This window comes from Mauremys mutica, chromosome 3 (genome assembly GCF_020497125.1).
Source record: "Mauremys mutica isolate MM-2020 ecotype Southern chromosome 3, ASM2049712v1, whole genome shotgun sequence".
Lineage (NCBI taxonomy): Eukaryota > Metazoa > Chordata > Testudines > Geoemydidae > Mauremys > Mauremys mutica.
In genome coordinates, this window is record NC_059074.1 from 208,879,568 (window position 1) to 208,894,734 (window position 15,167).

General features: G+C 42.7%; 1 protein-coding gene and 1 long non-coding RNA gene across 6 annotated transcripts in view; one reads left to right on the top strand and one right to left on the bottom strand.

The window, feature by feature from the left end:
• ANAPC1 (anaphase promoting complex subunit 1) overlaps window positions 1-15,167 on the top strand; it is a 75,568-nt gene that overhangs the window by 21,496 nt on the left and 38,905 nt on the right. For all 3 annotated transcript variants that reach the window (XM_045010639.1, XM_045010641.1, XM_045010640.1), the window contains 11 exons: window positions 1,973-2,068; window positions 2,580-2,670; window positions 2,775-2,840; window positions 3,802-3,939; window positions 5,884-6,024; window positions 6,382-6,442; window positions 7,054-7,241; window positions 8,155-8,229; window positions 12,169-12,434; window positions 13,762-13,853; window positions 14,354-14,502. In XM_045010639.1, the coding sequence (XP_044866574.1) occupies window positions 1,973-2,068; window positions 2,580-2,670; window positions 2,775-2,840; window positions 3,802-3,939; window positions 5,884-6,024; window positions 6,382-6,442; window positions 7,054-7,241; window positions 8,155-8,229; window positions 12,169-12,434; window positions 13,762-13,853; window positions 14,354-14,502 (1,363 nt within the window). The remainder of the gene's footprint in view (window positions 1-1,972; window positions 2,069-2,579; window positions 2,671-2,774; window positions 2,841-3,801; window positions 3,940-5,883; window positions 6,025-6,381; window positions 6,443-7,053; window positions 7,242-8,154; window positions 8,230-12,168; window positions 12,435-13,761; window positions 13,854-14,353; window positions 14,503-15,167) is intronic.
• Window positions 533-12,428, bottom strand: LOC123366838. Of its 3 annotated transcripts, none has more exons than XR_006578201.1 (5): window positions 12,220-12,428; window positions 8,076-8,206; window positions 5,843-6,049; window positions 2,016-2,096; window positions 533-649 (listed from the first exon to the last, which is right to left on the bottom strand). It is a non-coding gene; the product is annotated as an uncharacterized LOC123366838 (long non-coding RNA). The 3 variants fall into 3 exon arrangements; XR_006578203.1 differs by having other exon boundaries at window positions 5,839-6,049; XR_006578202.1 differs by having other exon boundaries at window positions 8,076-8,252.

Genomic DNA, 15,167 nt, shown 5'->3' on the forward strand with positions numbered 1-15,167 from the left:
TCATATTAGCCACAATGTCTTAGCAAAACTCCTATTTGGGTAATTACATTTCTTCCTTTTGCAAGGGGATGAAATATTCTTCACTTCTCTCCCAAGCAGTTGTGTGCTGTTAAATAGCCGCTGCATTCCATCCCAATGATGAGTAAATTCCTCTGTGCATGGGAATGGCACAGTAGATCTTGAGTATGTGGTAATGGCAGTGGAATGTCAATTTCTACAGATACTGTCCGCTAGGATTCTTACTCTTGAGTCTCGCTCCATCCGATGTGTTAGATGGACTGTCTCAAGCTTAGTTTTTTGGTCCTTAAGGGTAATGGTAGTTGTATAATGCAAATGCTCCTGGATGGGTCGTCAGCCAAAGGGCTGTAAAAGCATGAGCCTCTGCTGTTTTTCAGCTCAGAGTCAGATCTGTTAGCTCAAAAGCTGTAGCTGGATTATTGATCATTATCTGATCCAGCCACTAGACTGGGGACAGAGAACCAAGCTGTGTAAATGTGAGTTACACTTCCGGCTGGGAAGCTCATCCCAAGTGCCCAGGATGTGCTGCAGCTGAAATCTCTCTAGGCGGCACCACTGGTAACAGGACACCTGGCTGGGTTATCAGCAGTAGAACAGGAGCTCTGGATCTGAAGGCATGACTGTCTCCTGCCTGGGAAAATAGAGACCTGGTTTCAAATCCCTACTGCTCGCAACCCATCCAAAAGAGTTATGTTACAATTGAGTCGAGTGCGAGCTAGCCCTTCCTATTGGCAGGAATGCCTCAATTGTAAACTGACGTCATTTTGTTAGTACCTGGCCATAATTGTAAGTCTCTTGGCACCTTCTTATTATTTTGCTGTCTCTGGTGTTTCCAGCACCTCTCAGTATCATCTGTGGATTTAATTAGCATGCTCTTTTTCTCCTAGATCATTAGTGAAGATGCTAAATAAAGAAAGTAGCTAAAATCACAGGAGTATCACGAGCGGCGTACAGTGCTGCTGCCGTTGTACTTGGCAGAATACCGAATGAGCTGCCCAAAGTGGAGATACTACTAATGTTGGTATCATTGCAGCCAATGCCAAGCCATGAGCTGAAGCTTTCTGCCTTTCTGTGTGAGGCGATCATGTGGTTCTAGAGAGCTGGAGCACAGCTAGTGCAAGAGAGGCAGTGCAGAGACAATTCCTGCTTGAGCAAAATCAGTGTATGAATCTTATTTCCTTTGCCATCAGCACCAGTTAGGGGGGATTATGTTCATTGACAGTTTTTGGTGGTGAACATGTGCCCAGCTGGTGGCTGGGAGCTTGTTCCAGCCCTTATGAGAAGTGATCAGTGCTGGTATCACCGGGGACTCAGCTGGGCATTTGCAAGGATACCATGGCAGCAGCGCTCACATTATAATAGGTGCAAACTGTACCCAAAAGCAAGCCTGACCAGGCAACTCCCCTCCCTTCTAAATCAGCACTGTCACTCATTATGATTGTATACTAAAGTCCTTTAGCCAGCTTTACTCCAAACGCCAATGCTACTGTTGAGATCACTATACAAATTCGAATGCTATTAAGGGGTTGAAATTGGTGCTGTTCACTTCAAAGAGGGCTTCATGCAGATACTGCAGGCTTTTGGTGGGGGGCAGCTGCCTTTGAGCAAATATGACCCAAAGGTAGAAACCAAAGTAGAGCAGTAACATTTGGAATCAAACAGAAAAGTAAGGATAAAATAAATCTGACACTAGGGTTGTCTGGTAAAGCCTGTGCCCTGAGTGCCCAAAACTAGGGAGCATGCAGGTTGGGATCTGGGAATCCTAATTTCTAGAATAGTGACACACATTGGGGTGGGCAAACTCTGGCCGTCCAGTCCACTGTTTGGCTGATGTCCAGCCATGTCTTACAGCTTGCTGTGCTTAATATTCTCTTCAGTAACACTCTTCCACTGACCCTAGAACAGTGAGCCAAAGCACTATGCTGATCACTGCCTCTTGTTTCAATATTGACAGAGAGAAGAATTCCCAAGCCTCAAAAGTGTTTATTACAACTGACCTTTGTGGACAAAAGTTCTTGTGCTTTTTAGTGGAATCCCAGCTCCAGTTGCGGTAAGCATGTGTGGGTTTTTCTGGGTACCTGTGAATTGTTGAATAAATGTTAGAGCTATAAAAATAACTAGCTAGATATGGGATAGTGAAATCTGTTACATTAATGTGATGCATGTCTCGCTCTGTCACATGAATGTGTGCAACTATAGCATACACAAGTTTGGGCATTTAAATAAAACTAAGATTAAAAAAAAATTCATTGTCCTTCCAGTGGCATGCTTGCTTTTCCCACCCTAGACCCTTAGTAGTAGTCTGGGTAATTTAACAAAGATTATTACTTTGAATGATGTTAATTAGCAGCGGAAAAAGCCAGCATTCCTCATATTAGAGATTCTGTAGAAACAGTGTTATCTTGTGTTTAAAAAGGAGGGGAGGATACCACTGAGAAAATTGATTCCCATACATCACTGTTTTAATATCCTCTCCCTCTTTCATAACACCACATAGGAGAGAGTTTCTGGTATATAACCTTTTTGGTTGAATCTTTTTCTTTCCCCTCCCAAATATTTAGCTGTGTAAAGTTTCAAGAGAGTAACGATAAGTCACAGCTGATCTTTGGTTCTGTTACCAATATACAGGCAAAGGACGCAGCCCCTGTGGAGGTAAGCGTGTGTGTTTAAATATAGAACCTCGGTGTACTTTCAGTGTCTAAATGTAGTGCTTACTCTAATACAAGATGTTTTAACGCACTGTTTGGTATTTATAGAGCATTGACACGTTGCTGGTTCTGGAAGGCAATGGGAACTTGGTGCTGTACTCCGGAGTGGTTCGGGTACGTACCATCATGTAATCAAGTTAAAATTCTTAGTACCCCAAGGGAAAGACGGTTGAAATTTCCTGTGTCACAACGGGGCTATTGTAACTTCTGTTACCAGTGTCATGTCAAGTGTATTTGATATGTAGTAAGCTGCTACAGCAGTTAGTGCTTTAGGCCATTTTAGGAGACTTCTGACGTCAACTTCCTGGGGAGGTGAGCAGGTCCTCGGATCAAATCTAATCAAAAGCAGGAGTTGCTGTCTGATTTGCCTTGTGCAGTGCTGGAAATGTTGCTCTTGGGTCATTGACACCTCAGAACAATTCGAAAAGCATTAGGTCTGGAGATAATGTTGCTTGATGCGAGGTTTTCATGTCCAGCTTTTGAGTTATTAAGAACAAAGAGAATCCTATAAATATGAGAAGTGAGCAGAAGTTCTCCAAAGCTAAAAGCTTTCAGTCTCTCATGAGGTGTCAATGGGTTTTAAATGTCAAAACTTGTTACTTTGCATAAGACTATTGTTATGTTGTACTTTATTTTTTACACTTTTATAGTTAAAATAGGGTTAGCTATTTTTAAATTGTGTAGAAAGAAACAATATGCTTTTTGCTTTATGTTTGGAAACTGTGTAAGACAGATTTTTCTAGACATTTTTATACCGTTTAAAAGTAGTTTTTTTTAAAATTGAAACTGTCATAACTTTAAGTTGACTTAAATGTGCAGCAGTGATGCAAGCATGTGGAAATGTATAGCAGTAGTACTGGAAAATACTGTAATGTGTCAAAGCTTGGGGGAGAAAGGAGTTAAAATGGGACAACTTTGGATTTGTCTATCGATGTTTGAATTTCACCATATACCCAATTTTCTTAACCTTTTTCTTTGAAGTATTAATAATTGCTGCCGCGGCTGCCATTGACTTGCACATGTGTGCGTTAGGGGAGTTCGCATGTTAAAACTAACCATTTCTTTTTATAAAAAGGTAGGGAAGGTTTTTATTCCTGGATTGCCAGCACCGTCGCTAACAATGTCGAACCAAATGCCTCGGCCGAGCACTCCTCTGGATAGCCTGAATACTCCTTCCAAGCCTTTGAATAAGCACCTAGGGCCCTTAGAGGAGGTGAGAGAAGTGAACTGTTTCACTGAAAAAGTTTGTTATGTACTTGCAAAAGCCATGATGTCGTTGAGCGCCTGAAACTGTTTTCTGTTGGACTAGGCATTATACATTATACATTTCTGGGTATAGCTCATTCCCTGCATCTCCCTGCCCCCTCCAGTGAAACAAACCGTACCCGTAACTGCAGTTCTGCTGGCATAACTGCGTCTGCACTAGGGCTTCTGCCATCCTAGCTCTGTCGGTCAGGGATCAGATCTCTCCACACCCCTGACCGACAGAGCTATGCTGGCAGAACTCTGGAGTATGGACGGGGCCATGGGTTGGGTATGAGGGCGTGCTGTGAGTGCTGCTGGGGAGTGAATGGGGATGTTGTGAGAACAGTGAGATTGAGCCTGCGATTGTGCTTCTCCCACTCAGTCTCCTGAGCTCATACTCCACTTACTCCCCCAGCCCCTCGCCACAATCTATAGCAGCAACCCACCAAAGCCCCCTGTCGAACCACCTGCCCCCTGAGAGCATGGGGAGGAAATGGGTTTTATGCTCGTGGGGAAGAGAGGAGAGCTGCTGGGTGATCCCCTCGTGGAGTGTCAGAGAAGATCTCTGTTCTGACGAGCCTGTGACGGCTCATCACAGAGGGACTTCTTGCTGCTCAGCTTCTCCCATCCATCTCCTGCAGCTCAAACCCCACTTCCTTCCTTTGCTCTTGACACCTAACTTGGCTAGCCCTCGCTTCTCAATGTGCTCACCTCACTCATGTGGTTCCTTACTCCTCTGCCACATTCAGCTTGTAACTGTTGATGTGTGTCCGTGTAAATCAGTCAAAATGGAGATGCGTATTGTGTGGTAGTTGTGTAGGAGACTAGGGATGTGGCATGACTCTCTTGTCACTGTGCTGTCAAGAATGTTTAAGTAGCTGACAATGTCATTTAAAACTCATGTCTCTCTCAATACCTAGTGTAACGCTGCCTGCAGTGATTCAAGAGCATGAGTACCCACTCTTAGGAAGCAGGGCACAACCCCCAAACTGGCTGTGAGTTCTATTCTTAGATTTCATCAATCAGTTCACAAGCATAGACTCCTCAGGCACTATAATAGCCTTAATTTGGAGTCACACATGGTCCCCTTGGGTACTTTGATCTGGCTTGTCACCCAGGCGAGCCTACCTGTGTGTGAGATGGTCCCTTATGCCAAGGGTCACAGCATTCAGGTTACTCCCAATCCCAAAGGACCAGTCACCAACCCCAGGTCAATTGCACTGTAGATCTCACACTGAAGTCAATGCTTATAGCAAATCCTATAGTAAACTATATAAAGATTTATTAAATAGGAAAAGGACTTTAGAGCGTTATTTACAGGGTAAAGATAGATACACAAATGAATTAAAATCCTAAGCTTCAAAAGGTAATAGAAGCCTCTATAGTCCACAACACATATATTTTGCTCTCTTTAACATCCCACAGTAGTCCATCTAGTGTCACTGGATCTTTCCTGTTGGGAAGTGTATAACACCTTCTTTTGAAGATCAGCCCTTCACACTAATTAATGTCTCTCTTCTGCCTGGTCATTTACACAGTCAGAGAGGCTCACTTAAATATTACCTTACAATATGGGATACAGATGTTATAAGTGAGGTTAATGCTGGCAGCAACTCACAAGCATTCAATAAAATCTGAACACTGCACACACTCTTATAATTCTAATGTCTGTTTTTAACAATTCTAACACACAAGTGAGCCAGATGGATTCCAGCTGTGTGTTTGTCTGTATACAAGAGACTTTGGCATGAGCTGGCGCTTTGTTCTGCCACCGTCACACCTAGTCATTAGTGTCTTACTGGAAATCCTAAAATGGAAGGATGAGGATTGGTTTCAGAATATGCAGAGCTCAGACTTGTTAACTTACCTACCCACAATTTCAGCTTTTAATTATTGTTTTGTTCCTTTGCAGGGAGTGCTGTTGTCTCCAGTTCCAGAGTTGAGGGATTCTTCCAAACTTCATGACTCCTCTTACATTGATGATTGTACTTTCCAACAACTTGGAACTTTCATTCACGCTGTGCGAGACCCTGTTCACAACAGAGTAACTCTGGTAGGTGTTTTCCTGTGGATTGTTTCTGAAACAGGGTGAGCAAAGTATAATGAGCCCTGGTTTCTCCCGTGTAATAAGCTTTTCAAAGAGCTTCTGTCTCACAGACAAATGTTGTACTTCCACGTGCTCACCCTATAGAATGTCCTTTTTAGGAAAACTACCTCTTATCACTTACAGGAATTCGAGTACCTATAAGTCCAACAGCTCTCCCATGACTTTGAAAGTCTCAAGCTTAGTAAAAAAATCTGTTATGGATAAGTTTAATGTATAAAGCTTCCTGTATAGATGGACTGTAATCTTGGTTTTATCTGAAGATGCCCCTCGTGATTTGACTTCAATTTTTTTTTCCCCCCACAGGAACTCAGCAATAGCTCGATGGTTAGGATTACCATTCCTGAAATCGCCACCTCAGAGCTAGGTAAGGAACAGAATCCAATCCATAAAACACAACTGCACACTTCATTATACAGCTGTGAAGTGTAGTGTTTGGGCCATGATGATGCAGAACCTAATGCTGTAAGTTCATGTGATTAGCTACAGGCTTGCTGACATATATCTAGCTATGCTCTTGTACGTTCACTGATTCATAGCCAGTAGTATTCTCTGGTAACTTGGGAACAAAGTGTCCTAAAATAAGTGTGTACACTGTTATTTAAGGAGTACGAGCATGAGAGATTTGATCTGTTAACACAGTTTTAGGAGTGAGCAAAAAAGGAACACATTGCAAAAAATTTTTTAGAAATACATTTCCAGTGTCCTAAAACTGAACAGTGGCTGATTGCTTTGGAAGCAAGTTTCTCTTTGGCTTGAGATATGCATGGGAATTTCCAGGCCAATAGATGGGTGGGGCTGAACTGTGGGGTTTTTTTGTGTTGGGTTTTTTTTTTTTTTTTGACACTTATCAGAGGGCCAAAAGTAGGGCTTGAAATGGGTTTTACAACAGTAATTGTGGAGTCATTGGCATGGCTCCATTATACAAGCGTGGATGTGAGAAAATAGTATAAACATTTTCTTTTCCCCCCAAAACAGTGAAAAGATGTTTACAAGGAATTAAGTCTATCCTGCCCAAAGAGATCGCGGTACAAATGCTTGTCAAGTGGTATAATGCTTACAATGCTCCCGGAGGGCCAAGTTATCACTCTGAGTGGAGTTTATTTGTAACCTGCCTCATGAACATGATGGGTTACAATACTGACAGATTGGCATGGACACGTAATGTAAGTAAACTCACAACTTTGTCGTTTGTTTTCTAGGCTTATATTATTATTAGTTAATTGTTTGCATAATCAATAATTTCACAAAGTTCAAGATGATTATCCAAATACATTCAGTTCAGCAGCAGGCATGCCTTAACCTGTTTTAAACAAGGCATCTCTGAATTAAAAAATGAACTTTTCCAATTGTATCTTTTTTTAAAAACAGATACACATTCTTACTGTATTTAGTGTGTCTGACTTTTATTATGTGCCCATCATGCTAATAAACAATTGTCTATGAGGATCATACGCTCCCTTTCACCACTGATATTGCTGCTTTCAAAGTGTGATCATTCTCAGCTGTGAATAGTTAATATTCATGCTGTTTTGATAGAACACACAGGTGACAGTTCATAGTGCCGTTCTCCAAGTGGATGCATATACCTTTCAGAACAGGATTTGCAGTGCAGATACTTGTAATACTTTGGAGCATTCATTTAGCTTTCTGTGTCAGTGGACCTTCCTGCCAGAACATTCGTTTGCTAGCATGTTTGCAGAAAAGCAAACTCCAGGGGCATGCACCACTGAAATGAAGTCCATTGAAATGCATTTGCAGAATTAGCCCAGCACTAATATCAGCATTTCTCTTCTCTCTCTCACTCTCCTCCCCCCCCCCCCCCCCCCGCCGCCAAACACTAAATATTAGCAAGTTAGAAAAATTCACAAACCAAATGCACTTGTGGTAATTGGCTTCCCTTCTTTGTTGTATGTGATTTTATGGGAAAGTAAAGGGTGTAATTTTTAATGCTATGCCAAGAAACAGTACTTAACTTTGGTGAAGACATTACATTTTACCTTTAGTTCTTGTTGGTGATTCATGTATGTAATTTCAGGGGTTTTACAATAGTTAATTTTGCCTTTTTATTTCTTGCAGCTTGATTTTGAAGGATCCCTTTCTCCTGTCATTGCTCCCAAGAAAGCTAGACCTTCGGAGACAGGATCAGACGAAGTAAGAGATGGAGTCAGCATTTACTAAAAATAAAAGCAGGTTACCAATTGAATAAAAGATCAGACCTTTACAATGCAGGCAGATCAGAGGAAGCAAACTCTGACTGGCTACTTTAAAGGGGGTTTCCATGGGATTGTAAGTTTTTGGAGGAAGCCGTGCCATTAGCTGTCTGTGCAGTGTCTAACACAGCGTGTCCCTCACTAGGGTGAATTATCTCAGACGTACCAACATATAAGTAGTAGTTCATATTTGATTCATACTTCATTCCATTAGCGTGCCCAAATATTGCTCCCAAGAACATGTGAAATCTTCCCAGGATGCTCTGTTCCTTTACTAATAGTCTATCCCATCCCTGTCTGCTCAGTACATTTTAACAAGCCAGCAGTATAAAATTCCCCAGCTCGTTAATTGCACGTATTATTATGGATTTTAGTAAAGAGTTCAGGCTGAAGCAGTTAGTTTCTGCAGAAACAGAAGCAAAAGTTCTTTACAGCGTAACGCCTCAGCTGCTTTATTATTATTTAATCGTCACCCAAAGGTTCCAGCACAGAAGGAAAACAGGTAGGTAGCAGTTTTAGACCGAGCTGGATGAGCAAGTGTCTCAGAGGGGTGATTAAGAAAAAACAGAAAGCGTACAGGGAGTGGAAGATGGGAGGGATCAGCAAAGAAACCTACCTTATTGAGGTCAGAGGGTGTAGGGATGCAGTGAGAAAAGCCAAAAGCCGGGTAGAGATGGACCTTGCGAAGGGAATTAAAACCAATAGTAAAAGTTTTTTTAGCCATATAAATAGGAAGAAAACCAAGAAAGAAGTGGGACCGCTTAAAACTGTAAACAGAGTGGAGATCAAGGATAAGCTAGGCATGGCACAATATCTAAACGAATATTTTGCCTCAGTCTTTAATAAGGATAATGAAGGGCTTAGGAATAGTGGCAGAGTGACTGATGGGAATGAAGGTGCGGGGTTGGAAATTACAGTATCCGAGGTAGAAGCCAAACTTGAACAGCTTAACGGTAGTAAATCAGGCGGCCCAGACAATCTTCATCCTAGAATATTAAAGGAATTGGCGAGTGAAATTGCAACCCCATTAGCGATAATTTTTAATGAATCTCTGAACTCGGGGGTTGTACCGTTTGACTGGAGATTAGCTAATATAGTTCCTATTTTCAAGAAGGGGAAAAAAAGTGACCCGGGTAACTACAGGCCTGTTAGTTTAACATCTGTAGTATGCAAAGTCATGGAAAAAATATTAAAGGAGAGAGTAGTTACGGACCTTGAGGTCAATGGCAATTGGGACAAATTACAACATGGTTTTACGAAAGGTAGATCGTGCCAAACCAACCTGATCTCCTTCTTTGAGAAAGTAACAGATTTTTTAGACAAGGGAAATGCGGTGGATCTAATATATCTTGATTTCAGTAAGGCGTTTGATACGGTACCGCATGAAGAATTACTGGTTAAATTGGAAAAGATGGGGATCGAAATGAAAATCCAGAGGTGGATAAGGAACTGGTTAAAGGGGAGACTGCAGCGGGTCGTATTGAAAGGTGATCTGTCGGGTTGGAGGGAGGTTACCAGTGGAGTTCCTCAAGGTTCGGTTTTGGGTCCGATCTTATTCAATCTATTTATCACTGACCTCGGAACCAAAAGTAGGAGTGGGCTGATAAAGTTTGCAGATGACACGAAGTTGGGAGGTATTGCCAATTCGGAGAAGGATCGGGATATCCTCCAGGGAGATTTGGATGACCTTGTAAACTGGAGTATTAGTAATAGGATGAAATTCAATAGTGAGAAGTGTAAGGTTATGCATTTAGGGATGACTAACAGGAATTTTAGTTATAAGCTGGGGATGCACCAGTTGGAAGTAACGGAGGAGGAGAAGGACCTCGGAGTCCTGGTTGATTGCAGGATGACTATGAGTCGGCAATGTGATGTGGCCGTTAAAAAAGCTAATGCGGTCTTGGGATGCATTAGGCGAGGTATTTCTAGTAGAGATAAGGAGGTGCTAGTCCCGTTATACAAGGTGTTGGTGAGACCTCATTTGGAGTACTGTGTGCAGTTTTGGTCTCCCATGTTTAAGAAGGATGAATTCAAACTGGAACGGGTACAAAGAAGGGCCACTAGAATGATCCGAGGAATGGAAAGCCTGTCGTATGAAAAGAGACTTGAGGAGCTCGGTTTGTTTTCCTTAACCAAAAGAAGGTTGAGAGGAGATATGATTGCTCTCTTTAAATATATCAGAGGGATAAATACCAGGGAGGGAGAGGAATTATTTCAGCTCAGTACTAATGTGGACACGAGAACAAATGGATATAAATTGGCAGTCGGGAAGTTTAGGCTTGAAATTAGACGAAGGTTTCTAACCATCAGGGGAGTGAAATTCTGGAACAGCCTACCGAGGGAAACAGTGGGGGCGAAGGACCTCTCTGGCTTTAAGATTAAGCTCGATAAGTCTATGGAGGGAATGGTTTGATAGGATAACGCGATTTAGTCAATAGGTCAATAACGTGCCGCCACTGGTAATTAGTACCGAGGGTCAATGTTGGGATATTGAAAGTCTTTTTCCCGAGTGTCTGGCTGGAGAGTCTTGCCCGCATGCTCGGGGTTCAGCTGATCGCCATATTTGGGGTCGGGAAGGAATTTTCCTCCAGGATAGATTGGCAGTGGCCCTGGAGGTTTTTCGCCTTCCTCCGCAGCATGGGGCAGGGGTCGCTTGCTGGAGGATTATCTGCTACTTGAAGTCTTTAAATCAGGATTTGGGGACTTCAACAGCTGAGTCAAAGGAGAGAATTATTTCAGGAGTGGGTGGGTCAGCTTTTGTGGCCTGCATTTTGTGGGAGGTCAGACTAGATGATCATAATGGTCCCTTCTGATCTTAAGTTCTATGATTCTATGAAAACATGCCAAGGAGCGTACAAACTAAGGCTTTAATCCTGTAACATGTTCTGTGCAGTTGGACAAAGTACTAATTATTTCAGTGAGGGTCCCCATGGGTACAGTGTTCTGCCTGCATAGCACAAACTGCAGGGCCAGGGACCTAAATGAGTGACCTTTGACACCATGGGTGATGTAATAAAGCAGCTGAGGTATGCGAAGTATGATGTCATGTCAGTAAGAGATGCAGTTAGCAAAGGCTTGTGCAGCATGTGGTGGAGCGAAGACGCTGCATTTTATTTTTTATTCTATTTTATTGGCAGAAGGCATAATTTGCAAGTTTCTCGTATGTGCTACAGGAGAAGTGGACCTTCAAGAGGGGTTTAAAATAGAAGGGAGTAGTTTTGTGGACCAGCTGAGGAAGCATGGTCCATATATAGGGACAGTGCAGAAGAAAGTGGGACAAATGAGACATCGAGGCTGGCACTGTTGGTGGGCAGAATGGTGGATTGGGGGTCGGGGGGCAATCTGGTTACTCTAGATCTGATCATTAAAATAACAAAATGTTGGGAAGAGGAAGAAGCCAAACTATGAGATCTGGGTTTTTCCGATTATTGTCTTTGGACAGACTTTTCAGCATGGATAGTGGTGCCTTGCACGCTGTTATACATTTTGTAGCTTTACATCATGATGTACTATATGGAGCAGAGAATGTAGGAGTTAATGGATTTTTGATAGTAGAGCCTGAGAACTGTTAGCACCATTTGTAATTAATAGCAGAAATGTCTGAGGGCTGGGTGGTCCCTAGGTCCCAGCTTACTGGGAGAATTGCCAGCCTCTTCAACAATTAGAAATTACATGTGTGTCTCTCTGCCAAGTAGCTTGGAGTGTTAATGATGTTCATTCATGTTTGCTATAGATCATGTCACTTTGAACATTTTGTTGTAAATTTTACATGAGTTCTCCCGCACCAATATCCAATGAAAGACATCACAGTTCAGGACTCTCTTGGAGAGGGAGGATATGTTTAGGGACCTATACATCATTCTCTCTTTGTTTGCCTAAGGACTGGGAGTATCTGCTCAATTCGGACTACCACAGAAACCTTGAGTCTCACCCTCAGTCCAGAGCCTTGCGGTTGGATCCACTGGAAACTTCATTTCCAAAAGATGACTTTTCACCCAGCCTCAGCTTGGATTCCTCAACTCTTCTCTTCACCCACATTCCAGCTATTTTCTTTGTGCTTCATCTGATCTATGAGGAGCTTAAATTGAACAGCCTGATGGGAGAAGGCATTCGTTCGCTTGTTGTATTGCTTGTTCAGCTGGCAAGGTACCTCCAGTAATAAGTCACAGAAATTAACTCAATCTGTCATATACTGCGCAGTGTCTCTTTATGACACGCATACATTATTTTTGAGAGTGAATTTGGGAATAAGCTTTAAAGTGGAGCATAGATTGTTAAATTCCAAGGCCAGAAGGGACTATCGTGACCATCTAGCCTGACCTCCTGTCTAACACGGGCCAGAGAACTGCTCCCGAGCAATTCCTAGAGCAGAGCTTTTAGAAAAACATCCAATCTTGATGTAAAACTTGTCAGTGATGCAGAGTCTACCACGACCCTTGATAAATTGTGCCAATGGTTAAACACTTTCACTGTTAAAATTTTTTGCCTTACTTCCAGTGTGTGTTTGTCTAGCTTGAACTTCCAGCCATTGGAGTGTGTTATATCTTTGTCTGCTCAGTAGAAGAGCCCATTATTAATAATTCCCCTTGTAGGTACTTATGGACTGTGATCAAGTCACCCCTAAACCGTCTCTTTATTATGCAAACTTTACAAATGTCAGCAAGCAGAGAAAGTGTGTCGGTGTCCAAGAACTTCCTAGGTCAAAAAATGTTGAGCTGTAGTGAATGCCCCTTACACCGCTCTAACTCCCATTTTACAGACGGGGGGGAACTGAGGAAGAGTTCTTAATGACTTGTCCAAAGCCACAGAAGGGAGGTCCATGTCACAACCAGGATGGAACTCAGAGGTTCTTGGATTCCAGTTCTGTGTTTAGACCATTCTTCTCTCTAGGTTAATGGTTCTCAAAAGTGTTTGGTCTGCAACCCAAAAAATAATCCGAGCTCATCCCACAACCCACCAAATCCCACAGGGGGAAAACTGTCTGTATTTTACGTCTTGTACAGAGAGCCAAGCCCAGTGTGTTTGGCCTTACCAACTAATTGCCAGTAATATTTAGCATAAGCTGCCGGGACAGAGGCGTTAGACCACTGAGATTAGTATTAGTGGTGAAGGTTGTGGGGAAAAGCAGCCCATGGCCACCGAATCTCATTCAGAAAAGCCTAAAATCACAAGTTAGTGTGGGGGGAGGGGGGAAGGGGAGATGTGTGTCAGGGGAATGGTTAGCTAGGAAAGGAAAGACAGCGCATTGCTCCTCATGCCCAGCCTACTCATCCCAGACATGTTAAATAAGCAGCAAAGAATCCTGTGGCACCTTATAGACTAACAGACGTTTTGCAGCATGAGCTTTCGTGGGTGAATACCCACTTCTTCGGATGTTAAATAAGAATACACTCAATAGTTGAAGTTCATAAATCAGAGGCACAAGCAATGTTTTTCATCTTCTAGCTGCCTTTTCTCATCTCTTTCACTTCAGGGACTTAAAATTGGAAGCGTATATAGATTATTACTACAGAGAGTATCCTGCACTTGTAAAGACCTCCAGGCAGACATGCATAATCGATCAAGGTGAGTTTCAGGGTGATTACTCAGGATTCACATGAAATGACTCGATGAACGAAGTGACTCTGTACACTGTACAATTACTTCTGGTAACTGTTCTTACCACAACTGAAAGTGACATTACTTATCTAATGCAAAAACAGAGCATTTCAGTTTTTCTGTGCTTGTCAAGTGCATTGCTGTTGTATTTTGTTCTGATTTGTTAGCGGGACTGGAGATAGATATGATGTAAATATCAATCCAAATATTCTGATTTTTTTTTTACCTTGTTGAAAGGCTTATTGTCGTCTCATACTTGAAATGTTAAGGTTCTTTAGTGGACTTCCATCTGTCTGGAGGTTATAGAAATGGAATTGTTTGGGGAAATGTTGAACATACTACACCTGCTTACTTAAAAAATAATGGCAATATACTGTAGGGTTTGGTCTGTACTTTAGGGACAGTGGAGCAATCTCGGTGTCTTTGTTTACCATGTGCTCAGTACAATGACTGTTAATCTGATTAAGCCCAAACAGGTTTCATGCACCATCCCTCGTTTTTTTCTGCTGAGCCTCCCAGTATCTTTCAGTGGCTGAGTTCCTGTTTGAAGGGAGAAGGAGCCCAGCCTTATCCTTACTTACCAGGAGTCTGTGAAAGGAGCAAACTAGTAGTGCTGGTATGTATTGTAGGAAGAAAGCGCATGTAGTGCCTACAGATTTTATACTGGCATATCAACAGTAAAGTGCTGATGCTGCAAATGCTTACCTCCAAGTGCTTAGTTGTATGCATGTGTGAATAGTTCCACTGACTAATGGGACTACTCAGGTGTGGAAAGCTAAGCACGTGCATAAATGTTTTGAGGACTGGGCCCCAAATACATAACCAAGAATACAACTTGAGCTGGTTATGGAGGACAAGTGCAGGGAACAGGGACTCTGCTCAGGCAATCTGCCTGTGGTTAATTGGAAAGAAGCCATGGTCTCACCAACCCCTGGTAGCTTGTCAGAGTTGACTTCTCTCCTTGGCTTCAGTGTGGAGAAGCTGAGGCAGCAGCACCCTGGGAGCCCCTCAAGTGCTGCTGCGCTGGTGCAAAGAGCTCCCTGCCTGCAAGCATCCTTGTGTCTAGTAATCCTTGTGTACATAAGCCCTACTCTCTGCCTGCCTGCCCCTCACATCCCTGTTCGTATCCCAGTGTCTCTGCAGAGCCCAGCTCCGTGTTCCCTTCTGCCTAGCCTGACTCCCTGCCACACCAGGAGCATGTGCAGAACCTCATGGATGAGTCAGGCACACAGCTGCTCAGAAACTTTCGATGAAAAACAGAAATTCAAATATTCTTTTTGG